Raw genomic sequence first — 24,612 nt, forward strand, 5'->3', positions numbered from 1 at the left:
CTCTCGGGGTATTTAAACTCTACCAGCAGTGGCAAGTGGTTGTAAATAAACTCATCATAGATACCAGGATTCAATTTTGTATTTACGCCAGACGCGTGTTTCGTCTACAAAAGACTCATCAGTGATGCTCGCATCCAAAAAAGTTAAAAAGACCAAATAAAGTACGAAGTTGAAGAGCACTGAGGACCAAAATTCCTAAATGTTTTGCCAAATACAGCTAAGGAAATCTATTTCTGAGGTAGAAACGCCATAGTATTCCTTCATATCCATGTGAAGTTTTAACATTCATCATGACATGTGCTACCACAAAAATGCACATGTTATGCCGTAAAGAAATAAATAACAAAAATCGATTTTATATGATCCTAGCAAAAAAAGGTAATTATAAGTATCGAATGCTTAATTCTTTTAGTAATTTCATAGGGTTGTAAGCGTTGACATTGTGCACATTTTTAGAATGAAGCGCTTCTGCGCTTTATACAAGATGTACTTCGGTCAACGCTTTTACAGCCCAAAGAATTTACAAAAGGAAGCATCAAATTCTTAAAATGAGGATTTTATTGGTCTACCGAACGAGTCAAAGAAATCGGTCTTCCTTGTTAGTTCCCTTATTTCCATCCTACAAACATTAATTGAATAATTTAAACTTTATAAATATGTAAAGCACATGTGTGAGTGTATGTTTTAAGTCCTGGCCATCTTTTTAAATAAATATTGACAGTGCACAATATCTCCTGTTTAATTCTTGCAATAATCTCGGTGCAACATGAATTAATCATTCAGTCTTCGTACTTGGATCTTCGAGTGTACACGAAATTCAAATGGTAAATCATTAAAAGCTATGATGGCATGTGACAAGACCAAAAACGTTCTATAGTCGCATTAGGTAAGACTGTGTACACAATATATTGTTTTTAGAAAAGGCCTTCAAAGCTGATAGAGAATTCAAATTTCTCGCAAAGTAGTATACATTAAGTTATTGAACAATATTTACCTAAAGATTTAAATATAATTAGATAAAATGCGCAGTTACTAATGGCAATAGACATGACGGACTCAGTCTATGACAGCTATATGTTCTAAATAAACATTTCTATTAAAACAGTACATGTATTCACCAAGTAAAAGTGTTTTACCCCTCTTATTGTCATGTTTATTTAAACTTGTATAAACACAGGATCTAATCCAAAAACTTTCGCACACTGTTGAAGACTGGTAGTTCCGTGTTGTTTTGTATGCTTAAATATTAAGTACACAAATTATATAAATAAGCCTCAGTTTATTTCGAAGGTAAAATCATGGATGCAGTTTTTATAGCATTTATAAGTTATCTTAAAGCTTATCACCTTTCACAAATCGGTTGTATAGTATAATTTCTGCCTATTTAACATGAATCCTCTTTTAGACATTTTAAAATTTAATTGCAGACAAGTTATTTTTTCTGTACACTTTGTTACAATGAAAAAAAACAATTGATGTAATAAAAAATTGCCTAATCTCTATAAGGTATGTCTATAAATCTTGAAAAAGGATTTTTTTAAAGTCAACTTATGCATTTCTAGTAGTCAACGCTTTGTACAAAAACTGCTAAAACTATTGTTCTCTCAACTATTCAGAGCAGGTTTTTCTTCAAGCAGCACGTCTTTGAAAAACTAATAATAAAAACTTCTTATGAATTAAACATTCAACAAGAAATTCTGTATATTTTAACTTCCTAAGTACTTGAAGCCACTTCAAGAAAAGCAGATGTCATAATCGACTTTCCAAACAGATTTAAAGCAGAACATTTGGACACTTCAAATGTTTAAAAGACTCCGCCCTCCTGTTTGTGTAGATTTTACGAAGCATGGCTATTGCCTTTAGACATAATTGAAGTTCACAGTAGTCATTACCATAACAGATATGACCATACTCATTACCTTCTAACCTTGTCTCAATATTGATTTAATTAATTATTAAATATTTTTGACATCAATTTGTGAACAAATTTCCAACCGAGCAAGCAAATATTTGTTAACAAAGGAATATTGTTGCTTTGTCAACCACCCTACAAATTATCTTTTAAAACATAAGCGAGCGCACAAAATGTATGTGTGTGTTTATGTGTAATTTTCCTCATCCAATTATAAAAAAACACCTCATGGCCTCAGTTTTGTAATTTTCTTCTCAAGATTCAACGAGATATCATGACATCAAGGCCTTGAATTAACTCACCCCGATTTTTTTAGTTGTTTATAATCATGTTTTACGCAGAAAACCGTTTGTTGGTAAATGCAATTAATGAAATTTGCAAGCTTTTTGTATTACATAACTTGAATATCACGCGGAACTCTAAAATAACTGAAAGCATTATGGTGATGTACAAACGCCCCCGAAAAATCATAAATAATTTGATCCAGCTAAATTATTATATCACATCATTGGGATATATATACAGTCGCTTTTGGAGGGAAGACAAATAAACCACTGCAATAGCAAAATATGTAATTGTTATATATATGCTCACCAACAAAAATTCATAACTTGCACAATCCCAATCTAGAAATATATACAAAAAGAAATATGGATAAAAGATTAATCATAAGGGAAAAGAAAGAATTAAATTATAACGAAATATTTGGTCAACCAATTCGTATTTTTTTCAAATTTCGATTACTTCAATGTAGACATAATGACAATTGTGCCAATAGCTTACTTATATCTTGTAGTGGTTATCATATAATACGTTAGCCCTTGAAAACATAAATAAAAGCAAAAACACATAAACTTGTAGATATACACCCCATATTCAGGTTGAAATATGGCTTATAATTACAGAAAGTAAAAACTTTTAACATACTATACTTTTCCTTAGTTTATGTATTGCTCTAGTTAAAATAAGACGATATAGAATAGTCAAAATATGGTGCTTAGATATGTTTTGTCGAAGATTTTTAGCTTTCATTTATCAAATTTTGCTTTGCTTATGTGTGTGATTTGTATCAAACTTGAACGTAAAATTTGGATTAATCTTTTTGTGGTGCGAAAGTTACCAAAAATCGTATACTGTTGTAGCGGCAATTGGAACCGTCAATGTTCGATACAATATTTATGATAATTTCTATTTCTATATTGTCAATTTCATTAAGGTAGTTTCCTCCGTGGATACATATGGAGTTCTTGGAAGGTGAAAAATTAAAGATGTTTTAATTAAGTGTGTCTTCCTTCAAATAAGTTTTCTTTGTCTCCATGATTATTTTCGAGATAATATCCGTATCCACTCGATTTAGTTTCAGTCGATTCAAATGTCGATTCGATTCATTAATTTTACAATTTTTAGATATTTTTTTTAATCGCTTTCATATAATTTACGTTTACTCACTTAACCAAATAAATAAATAACATCCACATCATTGGCTAAGATGCCTCATCTCTTTTTAGAAGTCAATATCAATTTCCCTATATTTGCTTTACTTGCTATGTCAAAGGTATAAAAGTGTTGAAACATACTTGGAGTTGAATGTGAAAACGGTGTAGTGTTTTTCATTGCCTTTAATTTGTTCTGAATTTATTTACCACAAAACCTTAATGAAAAAGTCTTTAAAACTTTATTTAAATTCATAGTTACGCGTTCAATGTACGCTCTAAGGTTCTATCAATATAAAGGCTTGATTCTAAACAGTTCACGGAACTAAAAACACATCAAAAATAGCCATAAACCGCTCGACATTTTTTGAGTTTTGAGTAAACTTATCCCCAAAATGTATAAGAAGGATATAATTAACAAAAACGAGAATAATGTTGGTAAGGTTTCTTGCATAGTCTTGCAGACATGAACAATTTGGTAAGCAATAGTAGTAAAATTGGAGTTTTTATAAATATATAGCGCTTATTTTGAGTTAATGGAAATGTAATAAATGCCGAAAAAATATATTTCAAGTATAAGAAGTAGTAGATTCTCGATCCATCATTCAATTTTGAGTAGAACTTATTTTGCATTGAAGGGTATCGTAAGAAACACAAACAACTTTTAGTTTTTATCTGAATGACAAAACAAAACTTTACTTCGGTTAAATTTTGTTATTTGTTAACAATAATGTTAATTACAATTTTTGGAAAATTCTCAGAATCCATAAAAAAATCCGTTTTTTTGGGTGATTTGTTTACTGCTATAATTAGACTACAGATACAGAAATACGCCATTATGTTTGTAGAAAGTAACATTTAAGTGTGATATTGCGCACTCTAGTAAACAGATGCGGAGTCAGAAGTATGAAAAGGAGACACAAGGAAAGGAAAGCCGACGCCTGGAATTATACTAGTAATTAGTCTATGTATTTATCATATTTGAAGACTGAGGCCCTACTCCTAGATCCGACTCTGGAAAAGATTTAAAAATATCTTAAATATGTGAAATAAATTCATGGAAAAATTTCCTTAAAGGGCCATAAGCTGTCAAAATCATGTTCACCAATTTAACTCAAATTCTCATATTTGATTTATAACATACTAAAACGTATAACCTAATTATAGAAGTCTGAAATATTTAGTAAACAGTTAAAAACGCATGTACTCGATAATATTTATCAGAATTTCGTGTGTATTCTAGTCTATCTGTCATATAAATAACGATCAAGATGACCGCCGAATACTGTCGAAGGTCACATAACCATATAAACACACAAACAAACACGCATGTATGAGTGGTCCTGCGCGTCTTACACATTGCAAGGCGATTTGATACCACGATATATCAGTAGCATGAGTTTGAATCCCGGTCAGGGAAGAACAAAACATTTGCTTCTGCAAATTTACAGATATATAAATTGATTGGCTGTCATTTATACGAATTATATATACAGATTGTGCTTTTAGCCTTGTATCACCATCACTGGTGATCTGATGGATAAAATTTGTCGTAGAGTTGTCACTGGTTAAGACGTTCATATAATATAATTAGGGTCCCGCCTAAAAGGCGGGTCGCCCTATAGTGATCAGTCTGTCCGTCCGTCCGTCCGTCGTACCGTCCGTCTGTCCGTCAGTCCGTCCGTAACACTTTCGTGTCCGCTCCATATCTAGAGAACCATAATGATTTTATACTTTATACTTTACATGTATATTAACCACCACCAGAGGGTGTGTCATGATGTATGTACAACTTCCTAGGTCAAAGGTCAAGGTCAAAAACTTTGGTTTCAGTTGACAACCCCATGTCCTGTGGTGAAGATTGTGTCCGCTCTATATCTTGAGAACCGTTATGATTTCAAATATTATACTTGACATCCATTTTAACCAACACCAGAGGGTGTGTCATGATGTATGTACCACTTCCTAGGTCAAAGGTCTGTCTGTCTGTTGGTCTGTCCATCACTAACAAATTTGATCCACACTATATTTTGAGAGGACAGCTGTTATTATTTCATACTTTATACCTGACAAACATTTTCAACTTAACATATATATTAATTGTGTCATAATGTATGCATCCTAGGTCAAAGGTCAGTCCGTCGGTCTGTCCATCCGTTCGTTGTTCTTAACAAATTGTGTCCGCTTTACCTCTCGAGAACCGTTAATATTTCATACTTTATACTTGGTGGGTCATAATATATTGAAGGCATAATTCTAAAAATATGTGACAAATATCAATTGGGCAGCATCTTTAAACATTGTTCAAACATCAATCCATATATCCAGAAGTCACCTTAGAGTAGTCAACAATGAGTTCACATCATGCAGTCATATCACTTTTATACTATGAAAGTTAGTTGAGAATATTTATCAGTTTTAACTTAAAATCTTAGATTAAAATCACACGAGAGACTATGTAATAACTTCCAAATAATGCTTCATATCAGATTATCCATACAACTTATTTACCCCACATTATTGACAGCGGGGCCCACAGAGATGGCTCCCATCTCAATGATATCTAGTTATTTCTGTGACTGCATCCTTCATTAATTCGTAAGATCCTTTTCCAAAGATAATTTAGGTGAAATAATACCACCAAATTATTGTACACCACATCCGGTTGTATACGAAAATATGTCGACAGTTGTGGGTAATTAATCCTACATTTTATTGCAGTTAAAACAGTTCTGTTTCATAAACATTTTAGGTATTTCAAATCACTATTATTTTTTTATTTGGGGTATCTATAGAATATTTTGTAAACTTGAGGTTACACGGTTCCTAACCCTTGTACACAGGTTAGATAAGGGGAAAATTTGATTGGTTAACTTTCAGTGATGTTTTTTTTTGGTATGCAATGAAATGTTACGTGAATTTTGTTCTATAGTACTGAACAGGATAAAACTTTTCTCATGCCAAGTATTTCTTTATTTGAAACAAAGATAACTTTTGTACATTTTTTTGAATAGTGAAAATTTAACAAATACTAATAGGAAGAAATCAATGGTGATATTACACCTTTACCTGATCTGTTAAATTTCAATCTCCATGCCATATATATCATGTACTGTTTTACGAAGCTAGATTAAAACTGACTTGAAAAGGTAACACCCGACCACTGCAAGCTTTATTTGTATAGCCTAAGTGGACGAGTGGTCTAGTGCGTCGGGCACAGTACAATGCGATTTGGTGCACCGATAACTCAGTACCATTCTCCATGTGAAATTATAATTGTTTTGAATAAACATTGAAAGGCAAAATTTCTTCCTATGTGACTTTTACATTTTAATGACGGCAGACACGCGAAGCAATGAATGTGGGTTTTTTTAATTTGATAGATGCGTTTGTGTGTTTTTCTTAAAATTATTTGTTTTGAGATAGTGATGACTGCTGTACGCATATTTATACTATTTTATTTATTATGTCTGTATTGTTCACGCATCGTTGTAATTATAGCGGAATTTGATGCGACTGTCATACAAGTGAGAGGTTTAGCGCTATAAAACCAGGTTCAATCCACCATTTTCTACATTTGAAAATGCCTGTACCAAGTTAGGAATATAACAGCTGTTGTCCATTCGTTTGATGTGTTTTGTCATTTGATTTTGCCATTTCATAAGGGTCTTTCCGATTGAATTTTCCTCGGAGTTCAGTATTTTTGAGATTTTGCTTTTCAGTAGCATGAGTTCGAATCCCGGCCAGGGAAGAACAGAAAAATTGCTTACGAAAATTTACAGTTCTAACATTGTTGGGCTGTTATTCATATAAATACAATTGAACTGCTCTGTGTCTGGTTCGTTTCATGTTATAGGCTTTAAAAATAAAATTTTTAGTTGTATGAGAATAAATTTATGTGGATTGAGTCAACGAAACGGATCAACTCTGTTTCACTTTTAATATCAACGGCTGAACATAACTAAATCATGCTTAACCAAACTCTAGCTAATGAATATAGATTGAAGGTCACATGCATATGGATTCAATGAGGTTAAATTATTCACTTGCAAGTGAACAAAACATTGGCGATATTTATTTAGTTTAGTTTAAACATATTGTTTTGTTCAAAACAAATGGATTAGACACAAGTTTTCAACTTAGTTCCGTCTTCTCCATCATATTTGATTTAGATATTTCTTTGCTTATATTGACAAAATGGACCACATTGGCTTCTAACTGCGATTTATTATTTCATTATTTCACTTTTATTAATGATTGAACCAAACTAAATCATATCTTGTTTTTTATGTATCGTGGCTAATGCCCCTTTAATTCTTCTTTTTAGAAATGATAATCAACTTTGAATTAGAATAGTGTTGGTTTATCAATCACACAGTGCCTTTATGATGGTCATACCTTTCAACTTTCCAGTAACCATACTTGTTTCCATGTTGTCAAGGTGTGCAAGGTTTAGTATAATTCAACAGTACAGCAAGTAGATAAATGAATAAATGCTTGAAGTTTATAATTGTTATCAAAACTATCATAGTTCTTTTTGTCGAGCTTTATTTTATTGTGTTGAAGTCCACGTGCTAAATAATGAGCAATATCAGTCAAAGGGAGATCATCAAAAGCTTTTACAGCTAGCATTCTCAAATGATACATGTTTAATCATCTCAATCATTCAACTCTTGTTAAGTATTGTGTGTTTTGTCTTGTAGTCATAAATTATCTTTACTTATTCTGTCCTAGTTCGGTAACTGTGATTAGTAAATTAAATTATTTGAGTTTTGTATTTGAACAAATTACTATAGTTTAAAATGAAGTAATTATTTATTTGCATGTGTCCCTGCTTTTGCCATTTTTGCCTGTTGTGTCGTTTTGTATTTTTTACACATCGTTGTCAATATAATGGAATTTCATATGGCTGTCATAAAAGTAGGAGGTTTAGCTAGCTAAAAAAAACAAGGTTTAATTTGGATTTTCTTCGGAGTTCAGTATTTTGTGATTTTACTTTTACATAAGTGATAATGGTAGCATTGTTTAGGTCTGCGTTTTCTCTATACAAAATATGTTAAAAAAATACCTATTCTGAATTTTCAACTCTTTTTGGACTGAATAAAACTGCCTCGAAAAACACATTTTGTGCCGCAGCTTTTTTCCTTATCATCCAGGTTCCTCCAAATTTCTCACTATTTTTACAACAATAACAGACACTCATTCTCACTATTTCATTTTTTTTTATAATTAACAATGCAGCAGAAATAAGTTATCGTTTAGCTATTATCTTCCAAAGTGCAAAATATATGGGCCATTTGATAAAGGACTTTAATTCCGTTTTGAATATTCCTTGGAGTTTTGAATATTCCTTTTGAATATATCCTTACGGACATCATGCTAAAGTTACGGACAACCCTATTGGTATAATGCAAACAAGTTACGGACTTGTTGTTGTAAAGTTACGGACATCATAAGCGTTTTTGAAATTCGTGTTGTAATAGTTTATTTTGTAGTTTTTATTCACGTTTTGCATTGCGGTGTTTTTCTACAACTTTTTAATTACTGAACATTTCTGTTGTATTCATGGTAAGTGAGTTACCCACAGCCGTTTTAGCACAAACTCAAAACAATATTAGTCTACAGGTATTTGCATTGCCCTCAAGGTCGCCGGATTTGAACACCAATGAACATCTTTGGGGCGAACTTGATAGACCTTAAACTCAACCTTTGGATCTACTTAGTAAAGCTTTCAAACACAATGGAAAAGAATACCACAGGTTCGAATACAAAATATGATTCCAAAACAGGGTAATCGCACAAGGTGCTCACAAACGATTCTGGGGATTGCATAGTTACCAAATATTATTTCGTTTTATTGATTCCATTGATTTCTGATTTTAATGGTTATTAGTGATCAAAGGTACCAGGCTTATAATTTGATATTGTGAGAACTTCAATTTTGTGATGACAAAATTCATTTGTGTAGACAAAATTCAGTTTTGTCATGACAAAATTCATTTTTGTAGACAAAAGTCATATTTGTCATGACAAAAGTCAATTTTGTCTAAAAGGTATGCAAATATAATATAAAATTGAGAATGGAAATGGGGAATGTGTCAAAGAGACAACAACCCGACCAAAATAAAAAAATACAACAGCAGAAGGTCACCAACAGGTCTTCAATGTAGCGAGAAATTCCCGCACCCGGAGGCGTCCTTCAGCTGGCCCCTAAACAAATATATACTAGTTCAGTGATAATGAACGCCATACTAATTTCCAAATTGTACACAAGAAACTAAAATTTAAATAATACAAGACTAACAAAGGCCAGAGGCTCCTGACTTGGGACAGGCGCAAAAATGCGGCGGGGTTAAACATGTTTGTGAGATCTCAACCCTCCCCCTATACCTCTAACCAGTGTAGAAAAGTAAAAGCATAACAATACGCACATTAAAATTCAGTTCAAGAGAAGTCCGAGTCTGATGTCAGAAGATGCACTGAACAGGATAAAACTTTTCTCATGCCAAGTATTTCTTTATTTGAAACAAAGATAACTTCTGTACATTTTTTTGAATAGTGAAAATTTAACAAATACTAATAGGAAGAAATCAATGGTGATATTACACCTTTACCTGATCTGTTAAATTTCAATCTCCATGCCATATATATCATGTACTGTTTTACGAAGCTAGATTAAAACTGACTTGAAAAGGTAACACCCGACCACTGCAAGCTTTATTTGTATAGCCTAAGTGGACGAGTGGTCTAGTGCGTCGGGCACAGTACAATGCGATTTGGTGCACCGATAACTCAGTACCATTCTCCATGTGAAATTATAATTGTTTTGAATAAACATTGAAAGGCAAAATTTCTTCCTATGTGACTTTTACATTTTAATGACGGCAGACACGCGAAGCAATGAATGTGGTTTTTTTTAATTTGATAGATGCGTTTGTGTGTTTTTCTTAAAATTATTTGTTTTGAGATAGTGATGACTGCTGTACGCATATTTATACTATTTTATTTATTATGTCTGTATTGTTCACGCATCGTTGTAATTATAGCGGAATTTGATGCGACTGTCATACAAGTGAGAGGTTTAGCGCTATAAAACCAGGTTCAATCCACCATTTTCTACATTTGAAAATGCCTGTACCAAGTTAGGAATATGACAGCTGTTGTCCATTCGTTTGATGTGTTTTGTCATTTGATTTTGCCATTTCATAAGGGTCTTTCCGATTGAATTTTCCTCGGAGTTCAGTATTTTTGAGATTTTGCTTTTCAGTAGCATGAGTTCGAATCCCGGCCAGGGAAGAACAGAAAAATTGCTTACGAAAATTTACAGTTCTAACATTGTTGGGCTGTTATTCATATAAATACAATTGAACTGCTCTGTGTCTGGTTCGTTTCATGTTATAGGCTTTAAAAATAAAATTTTTAGTTGTATGAGAATAAATTTATGTGGATTGAGTCAACGAAACGGATCAACTCTGTTTCACTTTTAATATCAACGGCTGAACATAACTAAATCATGCTTAACCAAACTCTAGCTAATGAATATAGATTGAAGGTCACATGCATATGGATTCAATGAGGTTAAATTATTCACTTGCAAGTGAACAAAACATTGGCGATATTTATTTAGTTTAGTTTAAACATATTGTTTTGTTCAAAACAAATGGATTAGACACAAGTTTTCAACTTAGTTCCGTCTTCTCCATCATATTTGATTTAGATATTTCTTTGCTTATATTGACAAAATGGACCACATTGGCTTCTAACTGCGATTTATTATTTCATTATTTCACTTTTATTAATGATTGAACCAAACTAAATCATATCTTGTTTTTTATGTATCGTGGCTAATGCCCCTTTAATTCTTCTTTTTAGAAATGATAATCAACTTTGAATTAGAATAGTGTTGGTTTATCAATCACACAGTGCCTTTATGATGGTCATACCTTTCAACTTTCCAGTAACCATACTTGTTTCCATGTTGTCAAGGTGTGCAAGGTTTAGTATAATTCAACAGTACAGCAAGTAGATAAATGAATAAATGCTTGAAGTTTATAATTGTTATCAAAACTATCATAGTTCTTTTTGTCGAGCTTTATTTTATTGTGTTGAAGTCCACGTGCTAAATAATGAGCAATATCAGTCAAAGGGAGATCATCAAAAGCTTTTACAGCTAGCATTCTCAAATGATACATGTTTAATCATCTCAATCATTCAACTCTTGTTAAGTATTGTGTGTTTTGTCTTGTAGTCATAAATTATCTTTACTTATTCTGTCCTAGTTCGGTAACTGTGATTAGTAAATTAAATTATTTGAGTTTTGTATTTGAACAAATTACTATAGTTTAAAATGAAGTAATTATTTATTTGCATGTGTCCCTGCTTTTGCCATTTTTGCCTGTTGTGTCGTTTTGTATTTTTTACACATCGTTGTCAATATAATGGAATTTCATATGGCTGTCATAAAAGTAGGAGGTTTAGCTAGCTAAAAAAAACAAGGTTTAATTTGGATTTTCTTCGGAGTTCAGTATTTTGTGATTTTACTTTTACATAAGTGATAATGGTAGCATTGTTTAGGTCTGCGTTTTCTCTATACAAAATATGTTAAAAAAATACCTATTCTGAATTTTCAACTCTTTTTGGACTGAATAAAACTGCCTCGAAAAACACATTTTGTGCCGCAGCTTTTTTCCTTATCATCCAGGTTCCTCCAAATTTCTCACTATTTTTACAACAATAACAGACACTCATTCTCACTATTTCATTTTTTTTTATAATTAACAATGCAGCAGAAATAAGTTATCGTTTAGCTATTATCTTCCAAAGTGCAAAATATATGGGCCATTTGATAAAGGACTTTAATTCCGTTTTGAATATTCCTTGGAGTTTTGAATATTCCTTTTGAATATATCCTTACGGACATCATGCTAAAGTTACGGACAACCCTATTGGTATAATGCAAACAAGTTACGGACTTGTTGTTGTAAAGTTACGGACATCATAAGCGTTTTTGAAATTCGTGTTGTAATAGTTTATTTTGTAGTTTTTATTCACGTTTTGCATTGCGGTGTTTTTCTACAACTTTTTAATTACTGAACATTTCTGTTGTATTCATGGTAAGTGAGTTACCCACAGCCGTTTTAGCACAAACTCAAAACAATATTAGTCTACAGGTATTTGCATTGCCCTCAAGGTCGCCGGATTTGAACACCAATGAACATCTTTGGGGCGAACTTGATAGACCTTAAACTCAACCTTTGGATCTACTTAGTAAAGCTTTCAAACACAATGGAAAAGAATACCACAGGTTCGAATACAAAATATGATTCCAAAACAGGGTAATCGCACAAGGTGCTCACAAACGATTCTGGGGATTGCATAGTTACCAAATATTATTTCGTTTTATTGATTCCATTGATTTCTGATTTTAATGGTTATTAGTGATCAAAGGTACCAGGCTTATAATTTGATATTGTGAGAACTTCAATTTTGTGATGACAAAATTCATTTGTGTAGACAAAATTCATTTTTGTCATGACAAAATTCATTTTTGTAGACAAAAGTCATATTTGTCATGACAAAAGTCAATTTTGTCTAAAAGGTATGCAAATATAATATAAAATTGAGAATGGAAATGGGGAATGTGTCAAAGAGACAACAACCCGACCAAAATAAAAAAATACAACAGCAGAAGGTCACCAACAGGTCTTCAATGTAGCGAGAAATTCCCGCACCCGGAGGCGTCCTTCAGCTGGCCCCTAAACAAATATATACTAGTTCAGTGATAATGAACGCCATACTAATTTCCAAATTGTACACAAGAAACTAAAATTTAAATAATACAAGACTAACAAAGGCCAGAGGCTCCTGACTTGGGACAGGCGCAAAAATGCGGCGGGGTTAAACATGTTTGTGAGATCTCAACCCTCCCCCTATACCTCTAACCAGTGTAGAAAAGTAAAAGCATAACAATACGCACATTAAAATTCAGTTCAAGAGAAGTCCGAGTCTGATGTCAGAAGATGTAACCAAAGAAAATAAACAAAATGACAATAATACATAAATAACAACAGACTACTAGCAGTTAACTGACATGCCAGCTCCAGACTTCAATTAAACTGACTGAAAGTATAATATAAACATATTTACATACAAAATTGACTTTTGTTACCTGATATGGAAATTAAATCACAAAAGTCAATTGTGTGAGGTAAGATTCAATTTTGTGAGACAAAAATGACTTTTGTGAGACAAAATTCAATTTTGTCAATTTTGTTGAGACAAAAGTCAATTTTGTTAATTTTGTCAATTTTGTTGAGACAAAGGTCAATTTTGTTGAGACAAAAATCAATTTTGTCAATTTTGTTGAGACAAAAGTCAATTTTGTTGAGACAAAAGTCAATTTTGTTAATTTTGTTGAGACAAAAGTCAATTTTGTTAATTTTATTGAGACAAAAGTCAATTTTGTCAATTTTTTTGAGACAAAAGTGAATTTTGTCAATTTTGTTGAGACAAAAGTGAATTTTGTTCAGACAAAAGTGAATTTTGTCAATTTTGTTGAGACAAAAGTGAATTTTGTCAATTTTGTTCAGACAAAAGTCATTTTTGTGACGACAAAATTCAATTTTGTAACAACAAAATTTACTTTTATGAGACAAAATTTACTTTCGTGAGACAAAAATCAATTTTGTCAATTTTGTTGAAACAAAATTCAATTTTGTCAATTTTGTTGAGACAAAATTCAATTTTGTCAATTTTGTCTCACAAAAGTCAATTTTGTCAGTTTTGTTGATCACATTGGTCAATTTTGTCTCACAAAAGTGAATTTTGTCAATTTTGTCAATTTTGTCTCACAAAAGTCAATTTTGTCAATTTTGTCAATTTTGTCTCACAAAAGTCAATTTTGTCAATTTTGTCAATTTTGTCTCACAAAAGTCAATTTTGTCAATTTTGTTGAGACAAAAGTCAATTTTGTCAATTTTGTCTCACAAAAGTCAATTTTGTCAATTTTGTTGAGACAAAAGTCAATTTTGTCAATTTTGTTGAGACAAAAGTCAATTTTGTCAATTTTGTCTCACAAAAGTCAATTTTGTCAATTTTGTTGAGACAAAAGTCAATTTTGTCAATTTTGTTGAGACAAAAGTCAATTTTGTCAATTTTGTTGAGACAAAAGTCAATTTTGTCAATTTTGTCTCACAAAAGTCAATTTTGTGTAACAAAAGTCGATTTTATATGCAAATTAGTTCACAGAAACCAAACTAAACTAATTTGAATACAAAATTGACTTTTGTTGCCCAATTTTCAAATTAGGTAACAAAAGTCAAGTCTGTGTAACAAAAATGAATTTTGTCATGACAAAAGTGACTTTTGTCCAATGAAAGATAATTTTGTATAACAAAATTTTAAATTTATAGTATGATACAAATTTTGTTAAACTGAACTCATTTTTGTTGAACAAAAGTCACTTTTGTCCGTACAAAATTGAATTTTGAGTACAAAACCACAAGAGTCCCATTCGGCGCCCCGTACGCAGATCATAAAATGTTGGAAGCCAAAAAAGTGTAAAGTTGAAGTCCGTTGAAGAGCATGGAGGATCTCAAAAAAATAATCTTTGATATTTTACATAGTTCCTGAAATGTGAAACTCGCGCTCACGTTCATGATCGTTCATGATTTTCATTCATAAGACTGTACATTAAGCATGCAGTATTATGTAATTCAAAAATCATTTTAATATGTCAGCCAAACAGTTACACCTGTCGGATCTATGACAACGTGTTTTTATGTTAGGTGCACTTCAGCGCAAATTTGATGTTAATGATATCAATAAGATTTTAGAGTAATAATTTGTACCACTTTTTCATGAATCCCCATTCAGATGATATCTGCATCGTCAAATGAGAAGCAATTATAGTTCCAAATGTCCAAAACTTCTAAATATATCAAGAAAATACAAGTCAAAGTTGAAAACCAACATGAGTGAGTCGCAAAACTCCAAAACATGTAAACCCGGTTTCGTCTACAAGATAAGGGTCTCGTGCATCATTCATCATGCGAATTTATACTCAGTCAAAATGTCACAAACTGAAATAGGACACCGTTATTAAATTCATAAATTTATAGGTCATGTTAGGAGCGAATTCATGTACGTCCGAAAAGCTTTAGAACAATTGAGACACTTATACGCCATACGATGGGACAAAGGGTATGTTACGAACGAGAAATATGTTTGTCATGTGTGTCATGTGTGTCATGGATTTTAGTTTGTTTGATGTATTTACCATGGACTAAGATGCAAAGCAGACACTAAAGTTACAGTCGTATGCTTAGTCTCAAATTCATTTGATTAAACAAGATACAATCACCGTCAATGAAACGTGTGTTTGTGAGAGGAAGTGCATTGTCAATATATATCTGGATGCGAAGTTTAAAATCAAGATGCTTCTTCATTTTGCTTCTAAGATGGCTCTGTTTGAGTTCTGCTTCATATGAGTACAAACACATGTCAGCTAATCTGGGCGCAATTGATGCCTTCTGAAATACCGATTAATTGCTTAATTATTTCAAATCCAATACTTCATTAATAGCTTGTCGATGAGAAATCAAGTATTTCAAGTTTATGAACGTTGAATTATAAGTTTAAACATATTCATTTATAGTGGACTTGGACAGACTTGCAACTGTAATGTCTCGGCCCTAGTCGTAAAATATTTCAAGGCTGAGCTCCATTTTACTTGCACCTGTTTTTTGTTTTTGTTTATTAAATATTTATTCAGTTTATTCAATTCCTGAAAATTTTAGTAGTGCATATCGTGACATATCATCACGAAATTATCAGAGACTAAACTGCATAATAAAATTTCAGGGATTACTAGTATACATAATTCCTAATTCCATAAATTCACTGTAACATAAACACATCATGTATGTCTCTAGTACTTTTCTTAGAAGGGGCGAGTGATACTTGGGACGAACACTTGTAATAGCATTTTACGGAATTTTGTGATTCCGAAAAGTATTCGAGTTTTATTCTATTTGTTTACATGTTACGTCACACAAACATGGCCGACACCTGGATTTGCGGCGGCAGTTTTTAATTTGCTGCTTTCTTACTATCATTTTGTCTCAAAATCCCTTCGTGTAATACTAAAAGCATTGGTTCTAGAGTCACAGTTTGGCTTTATCTTATTTTTTTCCAGCATTAATTGATCCTAGTATAATGTAAACTGTCAAAAACAAGTGTGAGACGAACATGTTGAGACTAGTCAAACCGAAATCATTAAGATCAACGGTCTTTCAAATATGAATATTTCTTATTTAATAAGGCTAACTTTCATGTAAGACTTTGTTTTCTACAACACAAATAACCGACTTAGCGGTCAGTATTGGGTAAGATTCTATATGTTGTACAATATTTTTTAAATATGATTCTTTCAGAAGGTCTGTAGTGTACAGTCATGAGACAAAAGTGAGTTCTTACTCAAAAAAATCATTTCAACAAAAATCGATATTTTTCAAGAAAATATTACAAGTAACTGTATGAGCTATTTTTTTCTAAAATAGATACCATAAGATGTAAATATGTCTGAAGTTTTATTGTTTATTTAGTCACAGTCTGTGCCCAAAACTACATGTACATGTCTTTGAAGCACTAGCCTAATGGGCTAGTTAAAAAAAATATTACTACCCCGATTCTATATGATCTGGACCGAATACAATCTGTGTCACCGTTGAGGATCACCAAGTGATCTGAACCAGCTAGGGGGGTTTGCGGGCATGCCCCCCCTTGAAAATTTTGGAATATAAGATGTAAAATTCTGCATTCTGAGGTTACATTTTTAGCTCACCTTTCCTAAAAGGAAATGTGAGCTTTTCTCATCACTTGGCATCTGTCGTCGTTAACAATTTTTCAAACATCCTCTGAAACTACTGAATGGATTTGGATGAAACTTAGCATGATTGTTCCTTAGATTATCCTGCACAAAGTTTGTGCTTCAATTTTTGATCCGTCAAAAAACATGGCTGCCATATTTTTTTAGCCTCCGTAACTTGGTCGGACTTGGGAGATGGCCTTTTTGATGCCTTTCATGGTCTTGCACTTTGCAACAGTGAAGCCATGTATATCAAATGATGTTTGTTACCAAAATTATGTGTGTAACTTACACACTTTCGTAATGGAAACAAAACTGGTTCCACTTCTTCTTAAAATTAGCAGTAACCAGTCACTGAAGTCGTCCTAATAACCAATCGTCGAAAAAACACAAGATGTCAGGAGGGCAGTTACGAATTAATATCTTCCGACGAAAAAAAGTTCAATGTTTTTTTTAATTTTCTGTTCTGATTATATTTTATTCAGTCTATGCAACTTAAATCAATCAATAATTACCCAAATTTGACATTTTCAAAACACGTACTGACCGTGAACAATCGGTTATTAGGGAGACCGTCAAAACTGGTTAACAGAATTTTTGCAAGGAAGAGAGTATCAGTTTATTAATATCAATTGCGTTGAGTGACATTCTTCGTTAACTGAGGGAGGGTAGGAGGGTTCCTGATCCCGAATTCCCGGGCTTAAAAACAAGAAATCCCAAAATCCCACGCGTAAAAACAAGAAATCCCAAAATCCCACGCGTAAAAACAAGAAATCCCGAGGTTTCGAAAAAAGAATTCGCGGATCCCGAAAGGGTCAATCCCAAAATCCTGAGTTTACAAACACCCGATCCCAGAGTCCCGATAAAGGTCCTATCCCCCTTCTTAACTTACGGTAACGATTAAAAAAGTGCACACAGATATGCACTAGACTGGTCGGACTATCGGCAGTGTGCGTTAACTAGTCTGAGCTTTTTTAAACTAGACACGGGCTTCATGCTACCGCTTAACGTCGCAGACTGTTAAGTCATAATTTTTTTGAGTTTCTTTTTCATCATCTGATGAGTTAAACACAAATGCAAATTTTAACAAATTTAATTTGGTTAAAATAATAGCAAACTTTTCATTTTTCTTTGTCTCGTCAAAAAATTAAAATGAGCATCAATAATATTAAAATCAAATTAACAATAAAACTTCAGACATTTCTACATCTTTTGGTATCTATATTATAAAAATCGCTCATACGGTTACTTCGTAATAATTTTTCGTAAAATATAGATTTTAGTTGAAATGATAGCACTTTTTTTTACTGGGAACTCACTTTTGTCCAACGACTGTATGTTAAAAATAAATATCAGCCATTCCCCTAAATCTTTTCAAACATTGTTCTGAATCATGTTTCAGTGGATATCTATTTGAATTTGCCATCAATGTTTCTCATTATGAATTGTAGCAGTCTAAATACATTTTTTACTTGCAGGAACATATATATTAGATATACTGTTCCCAGGACAGAGTGACACTTGAAATTTTAATATATGAACATAAAAGTGTATATTTCAAACATTGATTATTAAATAATAGTATATTATTGATGTATTTTATAACTTCAAAATGATTTAAAGAAAGCAGATAAGTTCATAAAGATTATTTTAAATTTAGTGTGTACATCCAACATGGTGACCATGGAAATCACAATAGCCGCCATGTTGGATATCGATGAACACACTAAATTGAAAATGATCTTTATGAACTTATCTGCTTTCTGTAAATTAAATCATTTTTATGTTATAAAATATATCGATAATATACTATTATTTATGCAATAATCAATGTTTAAAAATGAAAAGTCCCCAATATATACTAATATTAAAGTTTTAAGTGTTATTTGGTCATTACAAGTGGTTTTCAGTCATTCGTTTTACCCGATTTCAACAACCAATGCATATTATTGTTATTTACAGCCATTACTGGATACCACAAAGGTTCCAATGAAATTTCTACATTACAATCTAAATATTTGAGTGACATGGTCACACCACAATAAAAAAGGGATTTCTGTATGACATGAATGGTTTAATTGCTGATTACCAAATAACAATACGGTCTATAATTTCACAATCTTAACTAGCATTGACTATGAGAAGGGATAGCTTTTAAATGTATGCTTGTTTACATTCCTTGTGGTATAATGTTTTTTTTTTTACAGGGAAATCAAATTTAGAACAGATATGATTTTTAGCCATAATAACCCATTACTGCTGGTGCTTGAAAAATAAATGTAGTTAGTAGTATATTATAAGGCCAAACAAAACAGTTGTGTGTTTACTGTCACATGCTGGAAAAAAATAGGATAGGTAGCTAGGTAGGGATTTACTTTTATTTTTTTTGAATTTTTGAGGTTCGAAATGAATTACATTCAAATCTCCCATACAACATGTACAAGGTTTGAAATGACACACATATAAGTATTCCATGCGATATGACAAAATAGCACACTTATGTATATCCCATGATGAGGTACAAAATCCTACAAAATGGCATACATTTAAATATTCCATCAGGTACAAATAAAAATCTTCAAAGAGGTCTATTATCATTTATTAAAAGGCTTTTTGCAAGGGTATGAAATGATCAACTTCCCACTCAAGGTACAAATTGATTATATATCGAACCCTGGTTAATAGTGCTCTTACAAAAATGTTATTAAAAACAACAATACTTGGTCTGGGTTCTCATGAAAACGCAGATATCACCCTGAAACCTCTGACTTTTTTTTTTTAACTTTTGATTTTTTTATTTCCAAAAATTACAACATATACATGATATACATACAATATAATACATATAAGATAAATACAATGTCATTTTATAAATAAATCTTAATTGGAAATATTTTACATTTTCTATAGAAAAGATAAAGAAATAAAAAAATAAAAAAATAAAATAAAATAAAGAAATAAAGAAATAAAGAAGGAAAAATAAAAAACAAAAAACAAAAACAAAACTCAAAAGGATTATCCAGTTACATCCCTATCTTTATTTTTAATATCACATAATTATGTTGAAAATTTTTTTTTTTTATATTTACGAGACATATTTCTTTCGTAACAGCCATCAACACTGATGGTGTCATCCTGGTTTGCCCACTTTTAATTACATGCATATGTAAACATAAAGGGAATTGTTGTTTTAACAATTATAGTTTATTTCTAAATAAAGTCATAGTTTTTACCTTTTATTTTACCTGTAATTTTTATATAATTGATACAATATTCTGCTAGTAAATCTATGAAAATCTGCAAAAATATTTTTTATTTTAATATTTTTAAGCAGGAAAACGTGCAGAATTATATTCTGCTATTAACTCAAGAAAAATGTGCAAAGATATTTTTGAATTGATATAATTTTGAAGGAAAGTGTATTGAAATTGTCAAATATAAATAGACAGAAATGTGTATTACTTTTATAATTTATTAACAAAAAGTTTTAAGTGTTGGTACATTCTGAAAAAAATAAATTAAAGTATAATATACTATATATTTATTATTTAGATAAATACACTGTTCTGAAATTAATATAACAAATATCCAATTAGTCGTAACAAATAGAATATAAATGCAACTGCAGCTTTACAAATGCACAATTTGAACAGTAAATCTGTCTCTAAGCGGAAAGGTAGTATTTTCTTATTTTATAACCTCTTGTTCCACCCTAGTTGAGGACGTTTTGCAAAAAAGTTAAGAAGACATTGGTGAAGCTGACAAAATACTTGCTCCAACATTATTGACTGATTATGTGACAAAATTCTGGGTTAAAGTATATCACTTTCTATGGAACACCAAAATTATGATGGAAACTCCAACATGCCCATCCTACAAGATAAATGAGTTAATGAAGAAGAACCATGTCCTTATAGAAAGAAATCCAGTATGCAGTAGGAGGAGCCTGCCCACCAAAAAGGAGAAGATTCAGAGTAATAGACACTAGATACCGACAATGAATCGTCAGAGAGAAAGACTATTCTGACATAGCATCCCATTATCTCAATTTCAATTGAACAACTTAATGAAATATTATTTTTAGTGTCTTTTTGAAAATAATGTTTTGACACTTTTGTCAAATTGATATAATATATAAAATATTTTGTTTTCCTTTATTGTCATACAGTGCCCATGGTACACCTTATTACTTATTTTACCATGATAGTGCTTTATTTATTCCCTATGTAATGCACTTATAATAAAATTAACGGTACCAATTTTTCTTGAACCAGATAATCATTTCGACAATACATGTCTCTTCAGTTATGCTTGTGGCCAAAATATTATAAATCAAAAGCTTATATAAAAGATGAAGAGCTATAATCTAAAAGGTCCAAAAAATATAGCCTAATTCGTGAAAGGAATCAGAGCTTTGCATGAGGGAAATACATTCCTTAATTTATAATAATTTCTAATATTTTGTAACAGCAAATTTTAATAACACAAAAAAATCTGTATTTTCATGCCAGTTCCGAAGTACTGGCTACTGGGTTGGTGTATATAAACTTTGATTCATATATCATATAAATTATGTTTGCAATATTTGTATTGCAGTATTTATATCATGAAAATCATTTAGAAACTAAAACATTGTGAAGACACTTGTGAATTTAATTCTTTTGTCTTTAGTTGTATGTTATATGATAATATTGAATTGATATCAAATTATTGAGAGAATCCCTATTTGAAATATTTTTTTTATTTTTATTTAAAAATCATAATAGAAAATAATGAATTATAGTAGGAAAACACTGATAAACTATATACCTAAGTTGGAACAGACTATACAATCGTATGCTCATTAAACCTTTTGTCTTTTTTGTTTTCTTTGCTTTTAGATAATTGGTAGGATTAAAAGTGGGCAAACCAGGAGTAAACCACACTGATCAAGTACATAACATGGCAATAATATTTTCTTTAATAAAGATTATAATTAAGTAGTCCTAAGTAATTGTAACAACAACAAAAAAGACATTAGTCAGTATACTATACAATAATAGTTTTTCAAAAACATTCCATACATTGTCGAATTCAGTTATCTTTTTATTTTTTACAGCTATCATACTCTCTAATTTATACATATCTTTCAGTTTTATTATAACTGCTTGCAATGAGAGATTCTTTTTAAAGCATCTAGAATTATACATATATTGTTTAATATAAAGAAAAATCATGTTATATGGGTTGTTGGGAAATATCTTGGATAAGTCTCCAAAAAGAAAGTTTAATTTATTCATTGGGAGACTTATTCCACCGGAAAGGAACCAGTTATCAACATCCTGTAGAAAATCTTGTACAGTATTGCAATTCCAAAATAGGTGTTCTATAGACTCATTATCTGATTTACAAAATGTACACAAAGGATCATCAGTCAATTTTATTTTTACTAAATACTGATTTGTGGCAATAATGCAATGATTAATCCTATATTGCAGCCACTGTAATTTACTATTTTTAGTAACAGCAAAAGGCAGTCTGAAAATCTTTTTCCAGTTCAGGTTCTGTTCACCTAAAATTTTAACCCACTTAAGCTGTCCAGTAGGAATAACCTTATTTCTTGTCAGTACAGAATACATATCTTTTGATCCTTTACCATTGTTTACAATGTTTTAAAAATATTTGTAGACATGATGGTATAAAAGGACAAACTAATTTGTAAGATCCTTTAGGGAAAGATTTTGATGCCTCTTTCACTGCCGAAATAACACTGTTAAATTTAAGAAAATCTGTGTTAATGTTATATTTTTGATTAAATTGGTCAAATGAAATATACAATCCATTTTGGTCAACTATATCATTTACAAATCTAATACCACTTTTGAACCAATCTTGATAAATTACTGATTTATGACCAATCTTAATATTATTGTTTAGCCATAGTGGATTTGATAAAAATGAATCATAAGTAAAATTTCTTTCTTTTTGAATAATCATTTCCCAGGATCTTAGTACATCTTTCCAAAAATGGTTGTTAACTGTCATATACAGTTGTCTCATATAATCAACACCACAACTAAACAACTTTCTTTTATCTATGTTTGACATGAAAATATTTTGCCATTTACTATCTCTCTGCAAAATCCTCCTAATCCATGTGGATTTAAGTGCTGTAATGAACATATTCAAACTGAAACCTCTGACTTGTTTCATAACCAAGTTTACAAATGTATTTGTAGAAAAAGACCAACAATGGAAGAGGAAACTACAGTGACATCTTCATATGTGTTTCGTGGTGTGGAATATATTGTTACAATGATTGTGCAAGCAGGGAATACTTTGTCAGTAGAAGTGGAAGATAGACTAACAGCTGATCAGTGGAGGGCAACATTCGATTCTGCGTGTAAGAGTGTTAAGGCCATACAATATATGTTTGTTTGCCCTAACCTTACCTACCCAGAAAATAACTGCCTACTCAAAATCTTTTACTTTCCTGATGGGAAAAATATATTTTTTTTTAGATCAGATATGCATGAAGAGTAAAAATATCGATTAGTAAGGGTTCTAAAGGGCAAACTAAAATATTCTTACTTTTTGAATTAAAAAATGTATAGTGTAAGCCCACACTAGAAGACAGGTCCTCTAATTTCAGTGAAAAAAACTGCTTTTTTCACACAATTTACAATCTACAAGATAGTTGTAAACATTTTATTTTTCTTACCTTGTTTTTTAGAGAGCCAGACCATGTCCATTGATAAGATTTAATCAAAATACTGAAGTATTGAACATCGGATGACCACAAGTTCTTGTGGATGGTCAAAAACACTTGTCTCAGGAAAAAAATCACATATCTCTTTACCTGAAACTGAAATTAATGTACAGAGAATTTTTTTTTCTAAGACAAGTTCGTGTGTGGATGACGAATAAATGACAGAAAATTCAACTTCACCATAATAACTAATATATGTTGTAGTGATACAAACACTGATTTGTTGTTATAAATTATATTAAAATAACAGTTACATGTATATATGACTCGTATATGATTTCCATCCATTTGTATATCATTCTATTCTACTAGTCTGCTTATGATAGTGCAAAGCAAGTGCATGGCGGACACTTTTCCGTCAAAATTTGATTTTTCTTAAAGTTTGGATATGAGTAACCATTCATATTTTCCCCCAAATTATATTTATTTGGACCGAAAGTCCACTTAAGATATATTGAGAATATTATGTCAGGTTCCAGACTATTTGTACATGTGTATTGATATAATCAATGATTTTTTACTTATATTTACAAATGTATATATAAATATTACAAAACATTTTCATATTTATATTAATTAACAAAAATATTTTGATCAGTATTCATTGAAGACATGTATTTATATAAGAAAATAGCGAATGTTATTTTGCACT

General features: G+C 31.4%; 1 protein-coding gene across 3 annotated transcripts in view; it reads left to right on the forward strand.

Moving 5' to 3' along the window:
* Window positions 1-16,380: 16,380 nt before the first annotated feature.
* The window catches only part of LOC134710343 (centrosomal protein CCDC61-like), a 28,006-nt gene continuing 19,774 nt past the window's right edge, over window positions 16,381-24,612 (forward strand). For 2 of the 3 annotated variants that reach the window (XM_063570682.1, XM_063570685.1), the window contains exons 1-2: window positions 16,381-16,730; window positions 23,431-23,594. In XM_063570682.1, the coding sequence (XP_063426752.1) occupies window positions 23,444-23,594 (151 nt within the window). In that variant the 5' untranslated portion in view covers window positions 16,381-16,730; window positions 23,431-23,443. Of the gene's footprint in view, window positions 16,731-19,419; window positions 19,576-23,430; window positions 23,595-24,612 lie in introns of all 3 variants that reach the window. The other variant, XM_063570684.1, reaches the window with a different exon arrangement.

The sequence above is a fragment of the Mytilus trossulus genome, chromosome 3 (genome assembly GCF_036588685.1).
Source record: "Mytilus trossulus isolate FHL-02 chromosome 3, PNRI_Mtr1.1.1.hap1, whole genome shotgun sequence".
NCBI classification, from domain to species: Eukaryota; Metazoa; Mollusca; class Bivalvia; order Mytilida; family Mytilidae; genus Mytilus; species Mytilus trossulus.